General features: G+C 29.1%; 2 protein-coding genes across 4 annotated transcripts in view; both read left to right on the top strand.

Annotated features, from left to right (window-relative positions):
- The window catches only part of LOC145829840 (triple functional domain protein-like), a 70182-nt gene extending 66158 nt beyond the window's left edge, over positions 1-4024 (top strand). For all 3 annotated transcript variants that reach the window (XM_082937711.1, XM_082937710.1, XM_082937709.1), the window contains 8 exons: positions 45-115; positions 239-394; positions 559-684; positions 752-818; positions 1491-1668; positions 2072-2240; positions 3326-3484; positions 3609-4024. In XM_082937711.1, the coding sequence (XP_082793837.1) occupies positions 45-115; positions 239-394; positions 559-684; positions 752-818; positions 1491-1668; positions 2072-2240; positions 3326-3470 (912 nt within the window). In that variant the 3' untranslated portion in view covers positions 3471-3484; positions 3609-4024. The remainder of the gene's footprint in view (positions 1-44; positions 116-238; positions 395-558; positions 685-751; positions 819-1490; positions 1669-2071; positions 2241-3325; positions 3485-3608) is intronic.
- Positions 4025-9918: 5894 nt separating this feature from the next.
- On the top strand, positions 9919-10752 carry LOC145828502 (trypsin-like). The gene has a single exon (XM_082936258.1). It carries the CDS (start codon positions 9919-9921, stop codon positions 10750-10752), a length of 834 nt encoding a protein of 277 aa, XP_082792384.1.
- The last annotated feature ends 8564 nt before the right edge of the window (positions 10753-19316 follow it).

The following is a 19316-nucleotide window of genomic DNA, read 5'->3' as shown; positions in this document are numbered from 1 at the left end:
ACTATTTAGCATAACAAAATAACAAGCTATGAAATATTACACAGAACACCACAGAAAAAGATTATTCAAAGAGCAACCCTTATAACAACATCGGAGTTTCTAATACTGTACCCAGGTTAATTTTTCTTTTTGATTCTATCAATGAAAAAGTATTCTTGATTTATCTCAAGTAACTATAAAGCAATTAAGTACAAGTTTTTATTTGTTAGCATTTGCTGAATATTTCTTTATTTCATAGAAAGAACAGCAACGGATCAACGCCTAAAAAGCTTTTGAAGGAAAGCAAACCGAAGCACAGTCGGTCGAAATCTTCAAAACTGTTAAGCATGAACTCGAACAACAACAATAACAAGTATGGCACGACAAGAACCCTGCACTCTTCACATTTGAATGGGTCAGATGTGTTTAATGATGATAAACTTTTCGTTATTTAGTTGCCTTGTAGTTTTGAACCATTTTTAGAAACTTTTATTCCTTTTTTACAAGTAATAACTTTTATTATAGCTATATAAAATAAATTTTTTTTGTATTAAAATTTTTATACGATATACTTGTTAGGGACGACCTTCTATCTCACAAGTCAGCTCCTGATCTCACTAACGGCAGTTTCTGGTTGGGACCACATTCGCCTGCCAACATAAAACTTTCAACCAGCAAAAAGTACATTTACCCCTCTTCCAACAAGTTTGTTGTCGATCTAAAGTTTTTTTTTTGTTGGGTAATGTAATTAATTTTGAAAAAAACTTGGCAGTGATAATTTGGAACGGTTGAATTCCAGTGAAGAAAGCAACAAACCGCTAACTCAGAAAAGGAAAAAGGTTATTTTGACTTAATATTTTTAAGAGTGAAATTTTTTCAAGATATTTTTTTAAAGATATTTTTTTTAAGAACTATTAAGTTTTTAAAGAGTTGTTTATTTTGTTCTTAAAGATGCTTTTAATTCACAATAATTTCAATTAACTAGTACAATAAGACTCAACTCAAAGCTTTTTTAATTTTTTTTTGTTAACAATAGTTTCAATTCCGTTATTAAAAAGTTATTAATATAACAAACTAACTAAGAAATATAAATAACACTATTCAACGAATTCTGTTATAAAACAATGTTTAACTCTATTAGATGTCTTCAGTTATAATTAGATTCTTATTCAACCAGTTAGTAATGCTGAGAATTCCATTTGAACAACAATTTAATTATAACTGAAGATATCTAAAAGAGTAAAACGTAGTTTTATTACAAAATTCTCCGACACACTTTGTTCGGTTTTTTCTCCTCGAACTCAACTGTTTCACTTACGACAAAAAGCACACAAACACGTTTATTAACGATTCCACTTTCAACTTCTTTAAAAGTACACATTTATTAACGATTCTACTTACAAGTGTTAAAAAAAAAGTAGTCAAATCTCCGACAAACACGCACGATCACACCGCATCGTCTGAACCCACAACACAACGGTATCGCTCAACGTACATACCCATTCTCACAGAACACGGTGGTGGTGGCGGCTTGCGACTACGAGTCGGTGACCGAGGACGAGATATGCGTGCTGAGAGGGGAGCTGCTGCAAGTGATCGCCACCAACAACCTCAACAAGTTCCTCGTGCACAGGCCCCCCAACAAGAACGAGCCGGCCGCGGAGGGCTGGATTCCCTCCCACGTGCTCGGTTTGTGCGACGTGTTGAAAGAGTTTTTTTTTTATAGATTTATGCGTCAATTCTGTTTGAAACAAGAAAAGTAGTTGAATTTTTTTTTTCCACAATTGCCATCAGCTATTAAACAAGTTCAAAAAAACATTAATAATTTATAAGTTTAAAATTAAATACAATAAAAGCTAAATAAGTTGGAAGTTGTTTGTGTATTCTTACAATTGTATACACACTAATGAAATTATACAAATACATATTTTTGTTTTAAATAAACGTTGTACGATTTTACCAATAGTTTAAGAAAATAGACCAAGTTTTTTTTTTAATTCTAATATATTCTTTATTCAATTAACAGATTGAATTTTATTTATAGAAAAAAAACATTTAGATATAATACTTTAAGCACTAACTAAAAATACAGGCAGAGCGGCTCACACTCTGAAGAGGCAGCAGCCGACCTCGATGTCAACTCCGCCGTCGATATCCGGACACCTATGCTCCTCGTCAACCGTCAGTTCGTTATCGGGACATCACCACTTGAGCAGGCAGGTCACTCCCAGGATGGTGAAGAGAAACCACGACTCCGGAAGGTTTTTTGATAAAGTGTTAATGTACATTTCTATCATTTTTACAGACATTGTTTGTCCTAAGGCAAGTTTCCGAAACTCATTTTCACAATCGCCCCCTTGGCTTAGATTGTTAAAATAATCCCCTACTTTTATTAGATATTGGCCTGTCACTAGTTACCCCTCCCCCAACTTACTGAAATAGCCCAAAAGTTTAAGAAACTTTGAGCTTAACAAAAGATGATGAGACAAAAATTATGTCATATTTTCAGTAATAAGATATGTTTTTTGTTTTAAAACTTTAGAGTAAACAAATTTATTTAAAAGAAAACTGACTGATATCTACAGTTACGTTATGTAACTTTGTAACTGTACATCAAAAAAAAAACTGTGTAAAATAGTTTGTTGTCTATAAAAAGGTTAGCGGGAGCAGGTGTATGAGTTTATGCGTAAATAAAGTTGATAGATAACCGAGATATTTTTACCTATTTTTTCTTTATGCGCGCGCATGACGGAAAATTAAACTTAATTGATTTAAAACCAGTCATTGCGAAGCACAAGTGTAAATTTTGTGTCAAATGTATCGCAATTGTTGTGTACAAGTATTTTTTACGAAGTATCCTATTATATATAGATTTTTTTTAGTGCACAATATTAAATTATTCGGTGTTTAATTCAATATTTATTTTCTAAATTCCTGCTCCATTTAATAAAAATTCATTTAAGTTATTTTAAAACTAGAATTTTTTCAATGTTCTATTCACGAAAACGTCATCAGAAAATCAAACTTATTTCAATAACTTCATTCAAGCTACTTGCCTTTATATATACTCGCATAACCTTATGTAAAATGATAAAAAAATTATTAAAGAAAAAACCTTATTACTCAAATATATTACGTAATTTAGTTATGAAAACAAAGAGCCTTGTTGAATTATTTCATTGTAAGTTCCAAATAAGACAATTAAACATATTTTTTTCTCAACTCTAAAAAATGTATTTGATTATTTTTAATGTAACTTGAAGCTAGTGTCCAAATTTGTAAGATTACGGTGAAGTTAAAAGCATCTCACGTTTTGATCGCATTTATCATCACAATATTTTTACAGAAAAAACCACAGTTCAATATCTTCAGCAAACTATTCCTCCTCTTCTGGCGACGGGAGCCGGATTTCCCGCCAAAACGGAAAATCCTTCGATCAGCTAGCGTCATCTAGTGACTCAATTCACGAATTGAAGGGAATCCTGAGATGATAGTTTTGTAAATTGTAAGTTTTTTTGTGCAACGTCCAATAGCCTCACGACCAAAACAGAATTATCTGTTGATAATAAGCACCAGTTTTATAGAAATATTTAGTTTTTTCATTCGTCACTTTTTGATAATTTCAACAGAAATCTCGAGCGGTTTTTCAAGGAAGCTGCTAGATATTAATCCGCGCCATCAATTTGTCCGCTCCGCGTTGCCAATTTTACCTCATCTAGACGGAAAATATGAGAAAAAAGGCCCTTCCATTTTATACGAAACAAACGACTTCTTTTTTTTTCTATTGCAAAGCTGACTTTTTAGACTAGACTTCGTTACATTCAGTTTTTTTTTCGACTATTTTGCTTGGTGAAATAATTGTTCCTTAACTACTGAATCATTTTTTTTCTTAAACCCATTTTTTATTGTGTAGTAATTTCATTAATATCGTGTTTCTTTGGTTTCTTTTTTTATTATTTTTCTACTGTCTGTCGTCCATTTTAGCTAAATGATTTCTCTGTAGTATTTTTATAAGGGCAGTCTGAATAAACTAATAGACTATTGAGTATTATCTTTGATTAAATGTTTTGAATAAAGTTAAGTGTGACATTTGTAACTTATGTATAGTAAGAGTTGTAAGCTTTTGTAGTTTTATAAAAAAAATTATTAAGCTGGTAATATTGTAATTTTTTTTAAATAAAACAATTCAAAGTTCTCGAATTAATTAGTTTTAAAAAGATTTTTATGATTTTTTTATTTTTGCAGTTTATTATTAACAATAGGAGTGAAACATTATTTTGTTGATAATAATCTGTAAAAATAAAATAGTTATTAAGCTTATGAAAAATTTAAATTTCTCTAATTGTACATACTTATATAATTTCGACCATTGTATAGGTGCAGAACATAACATTACTATAAAAATTTATACAAGCTAAACTTTTAATAACCTTTAAGTGGTATAAAGTTAATACCTTAGTAGTAGCCTTTTATTTCTAAGTACTGTTTTAGCGAACTAGAGTTGTACCTACTACAAATAAAAGTTCTTAAATAAAGCAATTTTGAATAAATTTAACCTTAATAATGATCATATAAGCTTTTAAACTAAAATATTTATAACATTAAAAAAAACTCTCCATAGTTTTCATAAAGCTTATTTTAAAATTGGAAATTTCTAACTTCGATTTAAAGCATTATATAATTTAAAATTATTTTGTTTGTTTGTAGTTTGAATTTATAAAAAATTCAAATGTAAATAATCATAGTTAAAGTGAATATAATGAAGTCCTTGTACAAAATACTGTAACTTAACTAAGTTATATATTTATCCATAATTTTACATCTTATGTTATCCATATTTACTCTTAAATATGTATCAACTGAGCTCGAAACCTATTCGCAACATGGGTAAACAGTTTAAAAAAATATATAATGATTATTTAGTGACCAATTCTATAACTACACTACATTTTATAAAAATTAATTTATAGTAATAATAACTACAACTTTTTAAATTGAACTAGTTTTTTATATCTTCTACTACACATATCAACTATTTAGTACACACAAACTCCTTCTATCAGATTTGCTTTATGCAATCTTGTCTGCATATTTTAAAACTCCTCATTACTTATAATTATAGTTAAGATTTTGCAAAACTCAAAAAAGGTTAATCTACATCTTTTTAGAATTGTTTCAATAACTAGTTACAAAAATTTTTTAAATTTTAGTTCTAAAAGAACGTATAAATTTTAATACAATATTTTATCTAAAAAGGGTTAAAATAGTTTAAAATAAACTTTTTTGGTCGTCGGTGACTACTTATCACCTGTACTATGCAATACTTAGACTTTATTTCTTTCAAAATATATTACTTACACCTGAATTGACAAGTTTTTCGTAAAGTATTAAGTTTATTGAACACAAAAAAAGTGACCTAAGGACATGGAGTACAAAAAGACCTCTTCGTCATCGAGTATAAAACAATTCAAGCTAGAACACAGACATTAATAATAATAGTTACAGGAGAGCTACTTTTTTTAAATTGTTTAAGTATAAGAAAGTGAGCTTTAAAGTAGAGATTATCAGCAAACCTAACATGTTATAAATTATTGAAACGTTATATATACAGTTGGACTATTTTCTTTACTTTAAAATAATTTTTTATAGAGTTTAAACGTTCTAGTTTCTAATATAGCTTAGAATTATTGATAAATAACACTACCAGCCGACAATAAAAATAACTATTGTTTTAACGATTGTTCTTACCAGGTGCGTGTTTTTACTGGTTTTCCGGAGCCTGTGCATTGCCTTAAACAAAAAAAAATAAAACAACGAAGCTTAAAATATTCACTAAAAAAGTTGTTTAATCGAAAACTTATTTTATAGACTTTTTTGTGGTTTTTTGCTAGATTTTTAAAAGATGAATGTTTAGTTTATAAGACTTGAAAATTGTGAAAGTTTTACCATTTGTTTGTGGACTACTAACTTTTAGCTTAAATAGATTTAAAACTAAAACTTAACGGTAATTTTAATTTAATAATGAATTCAAGTTTTTTAAAAACCTTTTGTAAAAGGAATTTTTTCTAAGCTTAAAGAAGCTTAAAGCTCGTTTGAAAATGTTAACAAATGTTTGCTTCAACAAAAGATGTTATGTACTCTCCAAATTTCTTCTACTTATAAGGAGGTGTTTGTAAGTTGTGGGTAACCTAATTTAATACACATAAGAAATTACTCGCTATCAACAAATGGAGCTGGCTCCTCCGTAAAGTACCATTACGTAATGACCCCGTGCGTGTGTCCTTTTATGGAGAGCATCTACTTCGTCGGAGGATGGCTAAATGAGAGACACAAATTGGTTTTAGTTTTCAATACGAAGAATGAGACAATGAAAATGACCACCGAAATTCTCATTCAAAGAGGCGGCGAACCGTGTGCAGTGTTTCAGGGCATCCGGAGGCGAATAAAGATGGAATACTGTAGAAGCTTATTACCATGTGGCTGATGCTTGGTCTCAGATGCCAAATATGGTCGAAAGAAGAGTTCATCACGGGTCTGTTGCTATTAGAAACAAGCTGTTTGTTTTCTACGATATTTTTGACTTAGAAGTGATTGATACTGCCAGTCAAAAGTTCGCTGTTTTTGTTGACTACTTCTACACCAGGCCTATTTTTACGGATACATCTAAAACATATTTTTCTTTGAAAGAAAGATATTTTATTTTTAAGGCATAAAGTTTCATGCAACGACGTGGAAAGAAATAAAACTTTGGAAAACTTTTGAAGCTAAAACTTTGAAAAATTAATTTGTGCAAAAGTACCACATTTAAGGTGAATGTTTTAATTGCGCGTCCGTGACAGTCATCCATTATTAAAAATTTTAGTATTTTATACCAAACCTTAAAAACATATATGGGTAGTAACTTTTTTGGTTTATAAGAAGTTTATTTTTTTAAATTGCAATGCTTTTAAATACAATGTTCTTTTTATTTTTTTTTTTAAGTTTATTAAAATTTTAATGACAATATTTTTACATTTACTCTTTTACTTGTCAAATTTGATATTTTTTTTGGGTATGAAAAATTGAAACCAAAAAAGGCAAGTTTAGACAAAGCCTTATTAAATTTTAGCAATTTATTGAAAAATTGGTTTTGTTTTAAATGCTTTTTTAGTTTTAGGTTTTTTTTTATGTTAAAGCGTTTATGTTAACCAACTAAATTATTTATGAATATTGATTTTTTTTTAAGTTTTATATTTTTATAAACTTTGAAAAAATCTTTCTTTTTTTGGCTTTGACCAGGGTTCCTAAGCCTTTTCTCATTGGGCTTTATTTAAAGATTTAAAAAAGTTATGCCCCTACGACAAGATTTATTGAAAAACTACCATTATATAAAATAAGACCTTTTTTCTGCTCTTCATCATAAACTCTATTTTACTGTTTATTGAATGACAAAAAAGAAACAGCTCAAAATATTTGGTCCAAAAACCTGGGGTGCAAAAAAAAAAACTTTCGGTCAATATGTAGTGTAAGTTTTAAAGTATAGCGTCATGGCCCCCCTGTGGCCACTTTACTACATACCCCCTTCAGCGCACTAAAATTCTGTAATGGCCCATTTTGGGAAACCCTAGCTTAGACTTTCTTTCTTAGTTGTATGTGAACAAACTATTTAGTAAGGGAATTCAAGTATTGTTTTTAAAACTACATTGATTAACATATACAACAACAATTTTGAGTTATTATAAGTTTAAGTTTCATTACACAAAAAAAATGATAGAAAAATATCATTTTTACTAGCTTTATTATTAAATTACCCGAAACTTCCAAATATTTGAAATCCTAAACAAACTTTACTTTTTTTTTAATATATATATACTGTGATCAACTTAAAAATTTATATTTTATGTGTTTGATAGTGGTGTGTACTGTACATTGGGTTAAATAGGGTTCAAAGCGGTAGTCGACTTTTTTGATTACTAAAAAATTCGAACCAAGTTTTGTTCATAGTTAGATAGAACAAGATTTTTATTTTTAAAGCTGGTTTTGGTTTTTTTTTTCTAGTTCAGGTAATTTGAAAATTATATAGGTTTAAACGCAACTAGTTAATGCAGTTTTTAGATCAAACACCACTTAAAATTCTTCATATCTAAATAACTAGCAAAACTACACAAGTACCTAAAATACATTTTTTCCACTGCTTCAAAATATTCTATAAAGTTCATCAAAAATAATAAAAATTGTTTAAAAACTTAAAAGTTAATATATTTCATTTTATTTAAGTTATTCTTTTTTGTCAAAAAACCGTAAAAACGCTAAAAAACATAGCTTGAAAATTTTTAAAAACTATTTAAGACTTTAGAATATATTTAGTTTAGCTTCTCTAATATATGTGCTCAGCCTGAAAAAAAAAAGATTTTTTACAGTCTTTTCATGACCCTCAGTAATCCTTAAATTTGTCCTAAAAATACCCTTGAGTGTTTTAAGAATATATAGCAATTCTAAAAACCAAAACAAGTATTAATTATTTTAAGTTTCTAAATATTTTGTTATTTTTTAAAGAAACTAAACCGTATAAGACAAAAAAGTAAGAGCTTAAGGTAAAAATTTTTGATAAGTTTTAGAATTTCAAGTGTTTTTTGTGTACTAGTTATTGCAAACTTTAATTTTTTAATAAAGTTAAGAATAATACCAGGTAATTCTAGAAAAGAAATTAACAAAGTTGACCGCCTTTAAACTTACATAATTTCTGAAATAACTGAAGTGAAAAGAAAAAAATAACTACATAAAAAATTCTAGTTTTATATCCAAAAATGTATAACTTATGATTATATTTTACAGTCACCAAAAAGTTACTAACCTTACCAAAAATACATAAGGATGGATTTTTAAAAGATAAAAGTATACTATAACTAATAAACTTAAAATATATTAAGTGTTGCACTAGTCAATATATAGTTTTTATCTAAGTTTTATATTCCTTAGAAGATATAGACTAAATTTTGAAAAATATTTATTCTTGAAAAATTTCTATAAATACTTAAAGTAACCGCTTAAGGTTTGGTAAATATAATTTTTTGTAACTTCAATATCTTTATTAACTTAATATTTACTAACAATGCTTAAACATTTTTGTTGCTTAATCAAGTTCAAAAAGTAATCAAATTTATTTCGTTATATAGAATTTTGTATTGTAAATAAAAAATATTTTTGTAAGGTGAAATTACATTTTGCACAGAACTTTCATACTATTGCTTTAACTTTCCCATGATTTTAGAACAAACTGAAAATGCAAATTTGATTTTACAACTAAGTCCAATTAGTCTTAACTTCAGTATTTTTAATCAGTTTAAAAATTTCTTATCTAGATAAATTTATTTATCTTTGAAATATTTTTTTTTTATTAAAACATAAAGTTTTTAAGCTTAGAATAAGTACAGATAGTTAATGATGTTAATGTATTATAAATAAAACAAAAGTATTTTTGGATGAATTTAAAAATAAACTCTAAAATTTAAACAAATTTAATTCAAATATTTTCTAATATTTAAGTGTAATTTTTTTAACTAGTAATGTGCAGAGCATTTATAATATAACAAAAACTCATTTACAACTTTATGCAATATAAAATAAAAAGTGTAACTTCAAAAGCATCTAAAAAACTTGTTTAGATTAAGAAAATATTTGTAACGTTTATGCATTTAGTGTTTGTTGTTGTAGCGACCACTTTATTTTGATTGAGAAAATGAAAAGTATTTCGATGACATCGCAATAAAAAAAATGAATAATTTTGCCAGTTTTTACAAAATTTTGCTGCTGCACCCAGGAAACCCATAAAAATACCTAAAAAACTTATTCAACCTAATTTACGGAAAAACTACGTAATAATGCTTCAGAAAAATTATTGTAAAAAGCAATAAAAAAATTTCATTTATTACATTAGTTTGTTTAGTCGTGTGTGTGTCAATGAAGCCTCTGGTTTTGATTATCTTTCACTTTCTGCTTTTCCACGCTGGCAGAGGGCAGATGATGGGGGGTATCCCGGCTGGACCGCGGCAGTTTCCTTTCGCGGTTCAGGTCTTGGGTGCCAACTACACCAAAATTTGCGGCGGTAGCATCATCGGGCATCAGTGGGTTATAACGGCGGGACACTGCGTGCGGGAAAACGGCACACACATGATCACCGGCATCGTGGCGGGAGACGAGTTTTTTAGGGATTTTGTAAGTGACGCCCGCAGAATAACGATACTAAACGACCAGATAGAAATATACACCCCACTCCGCTACGACAAGGACGAGTATCAGTACGACGCGGCGTTGCTTTTCCTCAAAACTCCTCTCAAGTCGAGCAGTCGCGTCAAAATGATTGAGCTCGGGTCGAACCTGGGCCTCCGGGCCGGGGACGAGTGCACACTCATGGGGTGGGGACGCACAAAAGTCGAATGGGGCCCGCCAGGTAGTCACGACAACCACGTTCAGAGCGAAATTTCCAGCTTTCTCAGGTACGGAAAGCTCACCGTCAGCGCAGTGAACTTGCATATAATTTTGTTCGCAGATGTGAGCAGGGACGGGGACTCCCCCTACATGCTGATGGGAGACTCTGGCAGCCCGTTGGTGTGCCGCGACACGGACGGAAAGCAAAAACTGTTCGGGTGGCAGCATTCCGTTGCAACTGACCAAAACTTCTTTACCTACAGGAACGTGGCATACTTCAGAGATTGGATCGAATGGAAGATGAAAATGAAGAGGATATTGAGTGAGTATATAGGTGACGGGAGTGACTTCCGACAATATGATTAAAAGCAATGCCTAGGCGACGCTTGTTTTGTGGCTTTTCTACCTGCAACTCTCTTGCAATTAAGCACTGCAGCAAGGGTACTTATAAAATTTAGACTGTAATAAAAACTTTCAAGTATCTTGATTTGCAATCAGTTTAGAATTTGAGGAGATATTAAGCGCTAAGTTATGAAAAAGGTAAATGAGTAGCAAAATTGTACAGTAGTCATTTTTAATCTACAATTTTGTTTTTATTTATATTCCAGTGAAGTTACTTCACTAGGATGTTTTATTAACAAACAATTAAACTTATATTTTGAACAGTTATATGCGTAGCAGCTCTTTTGAGTTATAAAGATATTTATATAAAAGTGTAACTTCTATTTTTGTCTGAGATCGGACAGATTTATTATTGAAAATTATGTGCATGTAAACTAGAAATTTAAAAAAAAAGTTAAGAACTTAAAGCTGTTATGTAATTTAAAAAACACACACTTTCTATTTTTATTGCATCATTTTAAGCTTAATTATAAATTTTTGTTAAGTTTATTCATTACATCAAATACGTCTTATGTTTTTTTTTATATTCATTGCTTAAATTTTGAAACTCAGTCCATAATTTAACAGTGTATGGAAGTCTGAACATGATAAAAAATTTACATCACCATTTAGATTAATTAATTAAAAAATAATAGTTATAATGCCATACAGGGATTCTAGTACCCAAATAAACAAAGAAATCGTGATTTCTGTAAGGTTTTAATAATTGTATTAAATTTTTGTTGATTTCATATATATTTTCATGTTACATATTTTTATTTATTTATTTTTATTTACTTTTACCAAACAAGGGCGTGAATAGACTTTTTAAAGTGAGGTAGCACAGTTTAAATTTTTTTTATCAGTAATAGAGTATTTTCTGTAGTAGCTTTTGACAAAGGATTTTAGGAAATAACATAGCTGTCTACTATTGTGTTATAGTATTCATTTATTTATCATATTGTATGTACTTATAAAGTTAATATTACATTATTATCGGTATTATTTTTTCAAACATATGCAAAAGTTTACAAACCCTAAGTTAACATTTTCAATACAGAATTAGATAAATCTCACTACAGAGTGGTATGATCCAACCTTTATGTTAAATACAGTTTGTCTAACGGCAACAAACGTCCCGGCATAGTCTCTGTAGAGTTTCGCCGACGTTTTCTTTAATCATTTTCAAAACGAGCGTACCAGCTGCCTTGCCTAGTGAACAGTGTACTAATCGTTGCTCGGCAAAATGACAAAGCTGACGTCACTGATCATACCTGCAAACGGTGCTTCATGGTAAAACTGAATAAACCGTTTGTAGATTGACGACTGCAAGCTTTTCAGTCGCGACTGACTGGCTAACTTCATTAAGAACAAAACCTGGGTCTCAGTCTACCAAAAGCTTGTGGTCTGATGATCGAAACAGTATGATCAAAGCTTCTTTTTAAAGCTAAAATAGATTGGAGGAAACTTTTTTAGTCTACGCGTCATGTTTACCAGGAAAGATTTTCGCGGGCCGGGCATATTAATAACACTTTTAACGCAAAAATTTAATTAAATATTCATTTTTCAAGTACTCAAACGTACAATAAATCAAAATAATAGCACATTTAAAAAAATATTCAAAAAAACCTAAACCCTAAATGCTTTGCACAAATTAGTTATTAAGATGAAATCTGCTTATCACGCCGAAGATTTCTACTTGGCGATCTATACCCAGCCAATGGACTGTACGTTACTCGTTCCCAACTCATAAATATGTTTTAGTCAATAATTAAGTTTAGATAAATACACACACTGTCCTATTTTTTAATTTTCAGTCCAAATAACTTTGCCATAGAATAAAGGTGGACAACATACGGCCTGCATGTAAAATTTTACTTTTGACTATATTTCCAAATATAACAATTTGTACTAAACAAATATATAAAAAAAAAGTGGTAAGAATTTTATTCTTTTCTGCTTGAATTGAAAACCAATACTTTAATGAAATTACAAACTAGTTAATGAAATGTCCTAAAAGCTGGTCAAATTTATAAAAACCGTAATTGAAACACCGTTAGACTATATAATGTACGTCTTTCAAATTAAGAATCATTAGCGGTTTAGCCAAAATATATATTGTTTATTGAACGATAAAAAAGCGCTCAAAAAGTTTGGTCTAATGACCTGGTGTACGAAAAAACCTTTCGGTTATCGAGTCATACACAACATGCTTTTATAATTTCTTAGCAGCTAAAAAAAACTAAGTTTTTTAATCTAAATCTTTAAACACCTTAAGAACTAAATAAATGAATAAAATTAAAAATATTAAGAAAAATTCAACGAAAATTAACGAAGTTATATGTTATTAAAAAAAGTTTTTATTCATAATGTACTCAAAAAATTGCCTAATAAGATATAAATTGATGTACATTCTAAGCCTAAAACTTATAAAAATAAAAATAGAAGTAGAAAACATTTTTAGACTTAAAAGAATTATTTTTTTATTAATTTACACAACGAGATAAACAATACTAGTAGTAGACATGAAAATATTTGAAATATAGGTCACAATTTTTCGATATGGTAAAATTGTAATCGGCTGAAATACTTTTACGTTGAATTTAATCCGGATTTTATGCTAAAAGATTAAATTTTATTTTTTAAATGGTTGATTGAAATACCATAAATTCAACTATAAGATTTAAACTTAATTTGTTTTGTTTTTAAGTAAAAACTTGTTTTTGTTTAGTTGTTTAAATATTATTTTACATTACTGTTACATATTTTTTTAGATTTTTTATTTAAGCACTGACAAGGTCTTTGACCGAAACTTAGTTTGCATAAAAAACTCTTGAAAGAATAAATATACTTAAAGAAGTTTGTACATAAATAAATTCAAAAATACAATTTTTTACCATATACTCAACTTAACTTTTAATTATAATAAAACAAAAAAAACACTACGCACAATGATACTTACACACTATAAACTGATTGAAAAAAAAGCAGTAAATTTGAAACAATACTTCACTCCATGTTTGGCCTTTTACCGTACCGGTGAAAAAAGCTCCAGACATAATCCGATAAACGCGTGCTTTGTTTTTTATCTGTATTTTTGAAAGTATGTTTATGGTTTGCATATCTATATTTGAAACTACCTGCTGTACATCCGATATAAATTTTATCAGGGCCCTTAATTTTAACGTTAACTTTATAAATTACATTTTTAATTAAACAATCAGCTTTTAATGATTTAATGGTTTTTAATGGTACAGTAAAAGGCCAAACATGTAGTGGAGTATTGTTTCAAAGATCAAACATACATCCAACGGAGTAAGTAGAATTTTCCCAGCTTGCAATATAGAAAGAGCAGTAATTGCAGTAGAAGATAAAGACCTACTTCTGAACAAGCGGCAAGATTTATCGAATATTTGTCCTCACAACCAACGATTCTACTTTAAATAACTCTGTCTACTTATGCACTTATTTATTTCACAACATTTTCATATAAAATCATAAAACAAGTTTCAAAATTACGTCATAATCTACTTATGAATTTTTTTTAAACTTTCATTTGTGTGTTTTGCTTTGTGCTTTATTTTAAACTTGTTTTGAAGCTGATGAGTGCATAAGCACGAAACTCGTGTCCTTTAAGTTTTACATCTTGAAATAAACCTTTTTTATTAATAAAGCCCTTAATGTGGGCTCAGTGTGAAAGATTTGATTTATCAAGTTAAATAACTTAATTCTAATTATATATACATATATATTTATTTATCTAATTATATAAAAACTATAATTTAAACAGCTGTTTCATACATTGAAATGTAAAATTTCATGTGATCGTCAGTAAGTTACAGTTTATTATAATAGTAAACAGAAATTTCGATTTTAAATTTTTTTTATAATAATTGTGACGTAGTAATGGTACAGTTTATTGTACGATTAGCTGAATTTGAAATACGCTGTGTAGGACACTTATGCAAAATCTTATTTTGCCTTGTGTCCAAATTTTGATAACTTAAAGAAATTAATGTTAATCACTTGATATTATATTTTTCCTTTAAAAAAAACAACAAATAAATATAGTAAAACTAATTCCCAAAAAAACTATTTTTCACAAACAAAATAAGTGCTAGTTAAAATGATTTTTGTCTTTGATTTCTTGATTGAACTGGAAATAGCTTGTTTATGGGTGTGGCTAAGGGAAAATGAGAGAATCAAATGATAGATCAAGTGATCTACAGTCCAAAGTCCAGGAAAATGAGAGAATCAAATGAGAGATCGCGTGATTATTGAAAATTCTAGAAAAAGAATCGAAAAACTATAAATACGCCCAATCAGAGCGTGAAGCAGGTTTTTTTTACCTCGAAACAAGCACGAAGCGACACTCTGCTGCTCGCAAATTTGAGCGTTAGCCGCCATCTTGGAAAATCTAGATGACACCCGAGAAAACCTTCTTATACAACAACGTCGACGGGGCGAACAACTCGATTTGAGTTGTTAACGTGCCATAATCATAAGCCTACGCATACTGTAGCAGACAACTTCTTTGGATCAATTTGAACACTGAATTCCACGATTGAGTCCACAGCGTTCAAAGAAAACAAACTTGAACATTCATCTTATTGAGCAAGCGCACACAGATTGTGGCGTCAACCTTAGCTACACTTCTACGAACAAGTTGTTTTCGTACTTTTAAATAATTCTGTCGTAATATTTATACATATTTATATTATCGTATCTACTTACTATTGTACTTGTATTGTAATATTTATACATATTTATATCATCGTGCCTATTTATATTGTATTTTATCGCCACGCTCCGATTACGGGAAGGAAACGGAAGAAGATCAAGTCACGTACATCAAGATTCTGTAAACGAGACGGACCAACGTCGAGTGCCAGAAACTGAGCGACCGGAGACCAGTGACACGTCTCCAGTGACACGTCAAGGAGGGAATCCAGAGCACGTTTTCCTTCTAATTGTTAACTTTAAGTGTTTAGACTTATTGTGAGCTATCATTGCGTTTATTTGTACATAATAAAACAACATTACTTAGTTTTATTATATTTAGTTATATAAATTATATAGTTATGTCCTTAAAACCCCTAAAAAAGGCATTAGTCTTAAAAGTGCCACGCACACCTTCGTGCACCGAAATGAGTTGTTCCGAGATTACTGCTAACCTGGAATCTGATGAGATTGTCGAGCCTGAGACCGAGGCAATTTCGAAGGAAATCAGTGAGGCTCCTAGTCTGGGTAACAATAGCTGTGAATGTTATTTTATGCTTTTTAGGAAAGTTTAAAAAGGTTATTTTGGAAAAATGTTTTAAGCTATTAGAAAATTTTTTTTAGACTGTTGGGAAAAATGTTATAAAATACTCGTGTTTGCCGCTTCGATTTTATTTTGTTTTAATATTTAGTTGGTTTTAATTTTGTTACAAAAGTATTTTTGATAATGGATGCATATGTTTTGTCTTTCGCTTTTCTTGGTTAGTGTTACGTTCTTATCTGATTTTTCGATTTCTATTTTTTCTAAGTTAAGTGCTAACAAAACGTAAAAAACCGCTCGGTTATCAAGACTACATTCAAAATTTTATTTGGTAAAAGAACAGAACCAGCAAAAAAGTTGTAAACTTATTTAATGAACTTAAGCTGCAGCTGTTGTAGAAACTCCATTTTGACGACTAATATACTTTTATAGTCTTTAATATGCTTTATTTGCTTTTTTAAAAGCCTAAGCTAGTTTTATAGTATTTAAGTTTTGGTTATGTTTCAGTTATAAAAGTTAAAACTTATTAATTATTTTTAAATCAGTGTGTTATGATTTGTGTTAATATCTGTTTAATTCCTTTTAGGCTAGATTAGATTTTTATTTAACTAAGTCCAGTTGTACAAGTTTTTATACTTTTATTCTAAAATTACTCAATTTAATTAACTATAAAAAAATTGTGGTCTCGGGATTGTTGCTGCTTATCAATTCAGCTGATATATTGAACAACAAAAAACGCTCGAAATACTTGGCCCAAGAACCTGGTGTACAAAAAAACTTTGAGTTGACAAGCTTTAAACCAAACAGTCTTAAGTAATTATGGTTAGATTAGATATGATCATTATTAGTCTATTAAACAACAAAAAACGCCCAAAATACTTGGTTTTAAAACCTGGTGCACGAAGAATCTTTCGGTTATCGAGTCGTACACCACGGATACCTTTAAACGTCTTGTCCAGGACATTAAAGTCGTTTAAGCTTCTATTTTGTAAAAATGTCTCCTCAGATTCATTCATGCGCTAATGGTGCACTGAAATAATAGTTTTAAAATAAAATTACTACTTTGTTCAAGAATGTATGTCATAATTCAAGTGTTAATGCTAGTTTTAATTTTATTTAGATTAATTTTTTACTTTTTACACTTAAGTCTATCCAACCTGTTATGATAAAACTATAGTTTAGTTTCTTTTTAGGTTTTATTTAAAGTGTGTGCAGTGCACTTATGTTATTTGTTAACGTTGTTTTTAATTCTATGTTTTATTAAATTCTAATATGTTTTTCAGTAAATTGTCAAGCTTTAACTAAAAATTTAAGTCTTCTAATTAATTGATTAAATTGTTTGCTCTGATTTTAATATTATTACTATTTTCAATAATATTATATTAAATTTAATAATTAATTCTTTTTAAAAGGTGTGCTGACTGTTCTCAAATTCGTTTGTTTTGCTAATTTATATTTTGTTTGCATTAAGTTTATATTTTAGAAGCTTAAGTGAGTTTTATAACATATTAGTTGAGTTGTATGTAAACTCGAGCTTAAAGCTTTTCAGTTATCAATAACTTCAGTTTAAAATCGTATACCCTACTACTGTTAGTGTGTAAATACTGTTTTTAGAAATATTAAAGTAAAATTAATACTATTTTTACAAAATAATCAATTTGTTTTTTAGTGTGTTTTTATGTTCTTTTTTGTAACATTTTTTTTGTAAGTAAGTAGGCCTTGTTTTTAAATTGAATAGATTTAACACATTAAAACAACAACAAAAGTTTATTGAACGAAAAAAAAGCACTCAAAAAGTTTGGTCCAAGGTCTTGGTGTAAGAAAAAACTTTTCGGTTATAGAGTCGTACACCACAGATACCTTTTAACGTTTTGTCCAGGATGAAAAAATAGAGCAAGTAAATAGTTAAAGACACTTTGGAAAAGAAAAAAAATTTTTTTTATATATTTGTAAAGCTTTCTATTGACATTTTTAATAATTTTTTATATACTCATTTATTAATTAAAAATATTAAATGTATTAAGAAACTAAAATGTCATCAAGATCTCGTGTAAAAACGACATTGGTGCTTATACTATTTAAGACATTGTAGAAAATTGGACCTGGTAGAAAACAAACAAAATAAAATAAGAATTAACCTGAAAAGTTCACTGGGTAGCTTCAAATTTCGACTACTGTTTTTGAATTACTTGGAAATCATGCAACTAATTTGCATGTTTGATGAGTCAGCATATTTTGTCTAGTTATATTATTTTTTAATAATAAAATTTTAATTTTTGATTTAATTTTTATGTTTGGGTAAGGTAGGTTAGGGTTAAGGGTATTAATATATTAAAAAAAAAATAAAAAAAACTTTAAAACTATTTTGCTGACTCAGCAAATATGCAAACTAGTTGCATGATTTTGAAGTAATTCAAAAACAGTAGGGGAAATTTGAATCTACCCCTTTACATCAATCTTAAAAAGTGTTGAACTGTTTTTTAGAATACTTTTCAAAGAAATTAAGAATAGTTTTTTAGTGTATATGTAAACCAATGAACTAATAAAATTAATACTTTTAAGGTTTATACAATAAATTAAGTATTATGCCATATATATATAGTTTATTGAACAGCAAAAGAAAACACTCAATGTATTTGGCCCTAAGACCTGGTGCACAAAAAAACCTTTTGGTAATCAAGTTGCACATCAAGGATATGCATTAATGTCTTGTCTAGGACAGATATTGATATTTTATTGATATTTAGAAAAGAAAGAAAGAAAAATGTGAACGCTCACAACTAAGGTCAATGGATTGGTGTGGAGAAAGACCTTTTGGTCATCGAGCTGCACACCATTTACCTGTAACTGTTACTTTGAGCTAACTTTAAAACAATAATAAAAAAATTAAAACAAAAAACTTAAGAAATATATATACATTTTTTTTTAAGTTTAAAAATGGTAAGTACTCTTTTTTAACCCATTGCTGCCAATATTGACCATGGAAATCATAGTCTACCATGGGCTCCACACTGTCTCCTCCCTTAGATTTCAATTTTTATGATCATGTACATTCACATTTTTCTTGTTGCCCTCTCTACAAGAGCAACCACAAAAAATGCAACAAATATCTCAAAATTGAATAAGAGGGGAGATGTAATGTCAGTATACTACTAGTAATGTCAGTATACATAAAATATTTAGTAATGTCATAAAACTGTAAGAGGACCATGTAATTTAGAATAGTGTCTTTAAATTTTCAGTATATGTGTTCGAAGGTTATATATTAGAACAAAAATAAAATTAGAGC

Source organism: Thalia democratica, chromosome 2 (genome assembly GCF_965202585.1).
Source record: "Thalia democratica chromosome 2, ktThaDemo2.hap1.1, whole genome shotgun sequence".
NCBI lineage: Eukaryota > Metazoa > Chordata > Thaliacea > Salpida > Salpidae > Thalia > Thalia democratica.
This window is presented reverse-complemented; position numbering and strand designations above follow the sequence as displayed.

Bases quoted from the DNA above. Each gene is read 5' to 3' on its own strand.
- LOC145828502 (XM_082936258.1), top strand. From the start codon at position 9,919: ATGAAGCCTCTGGTTTTGATTATCTTTCACTTTCTGCTTTTCCACGCT.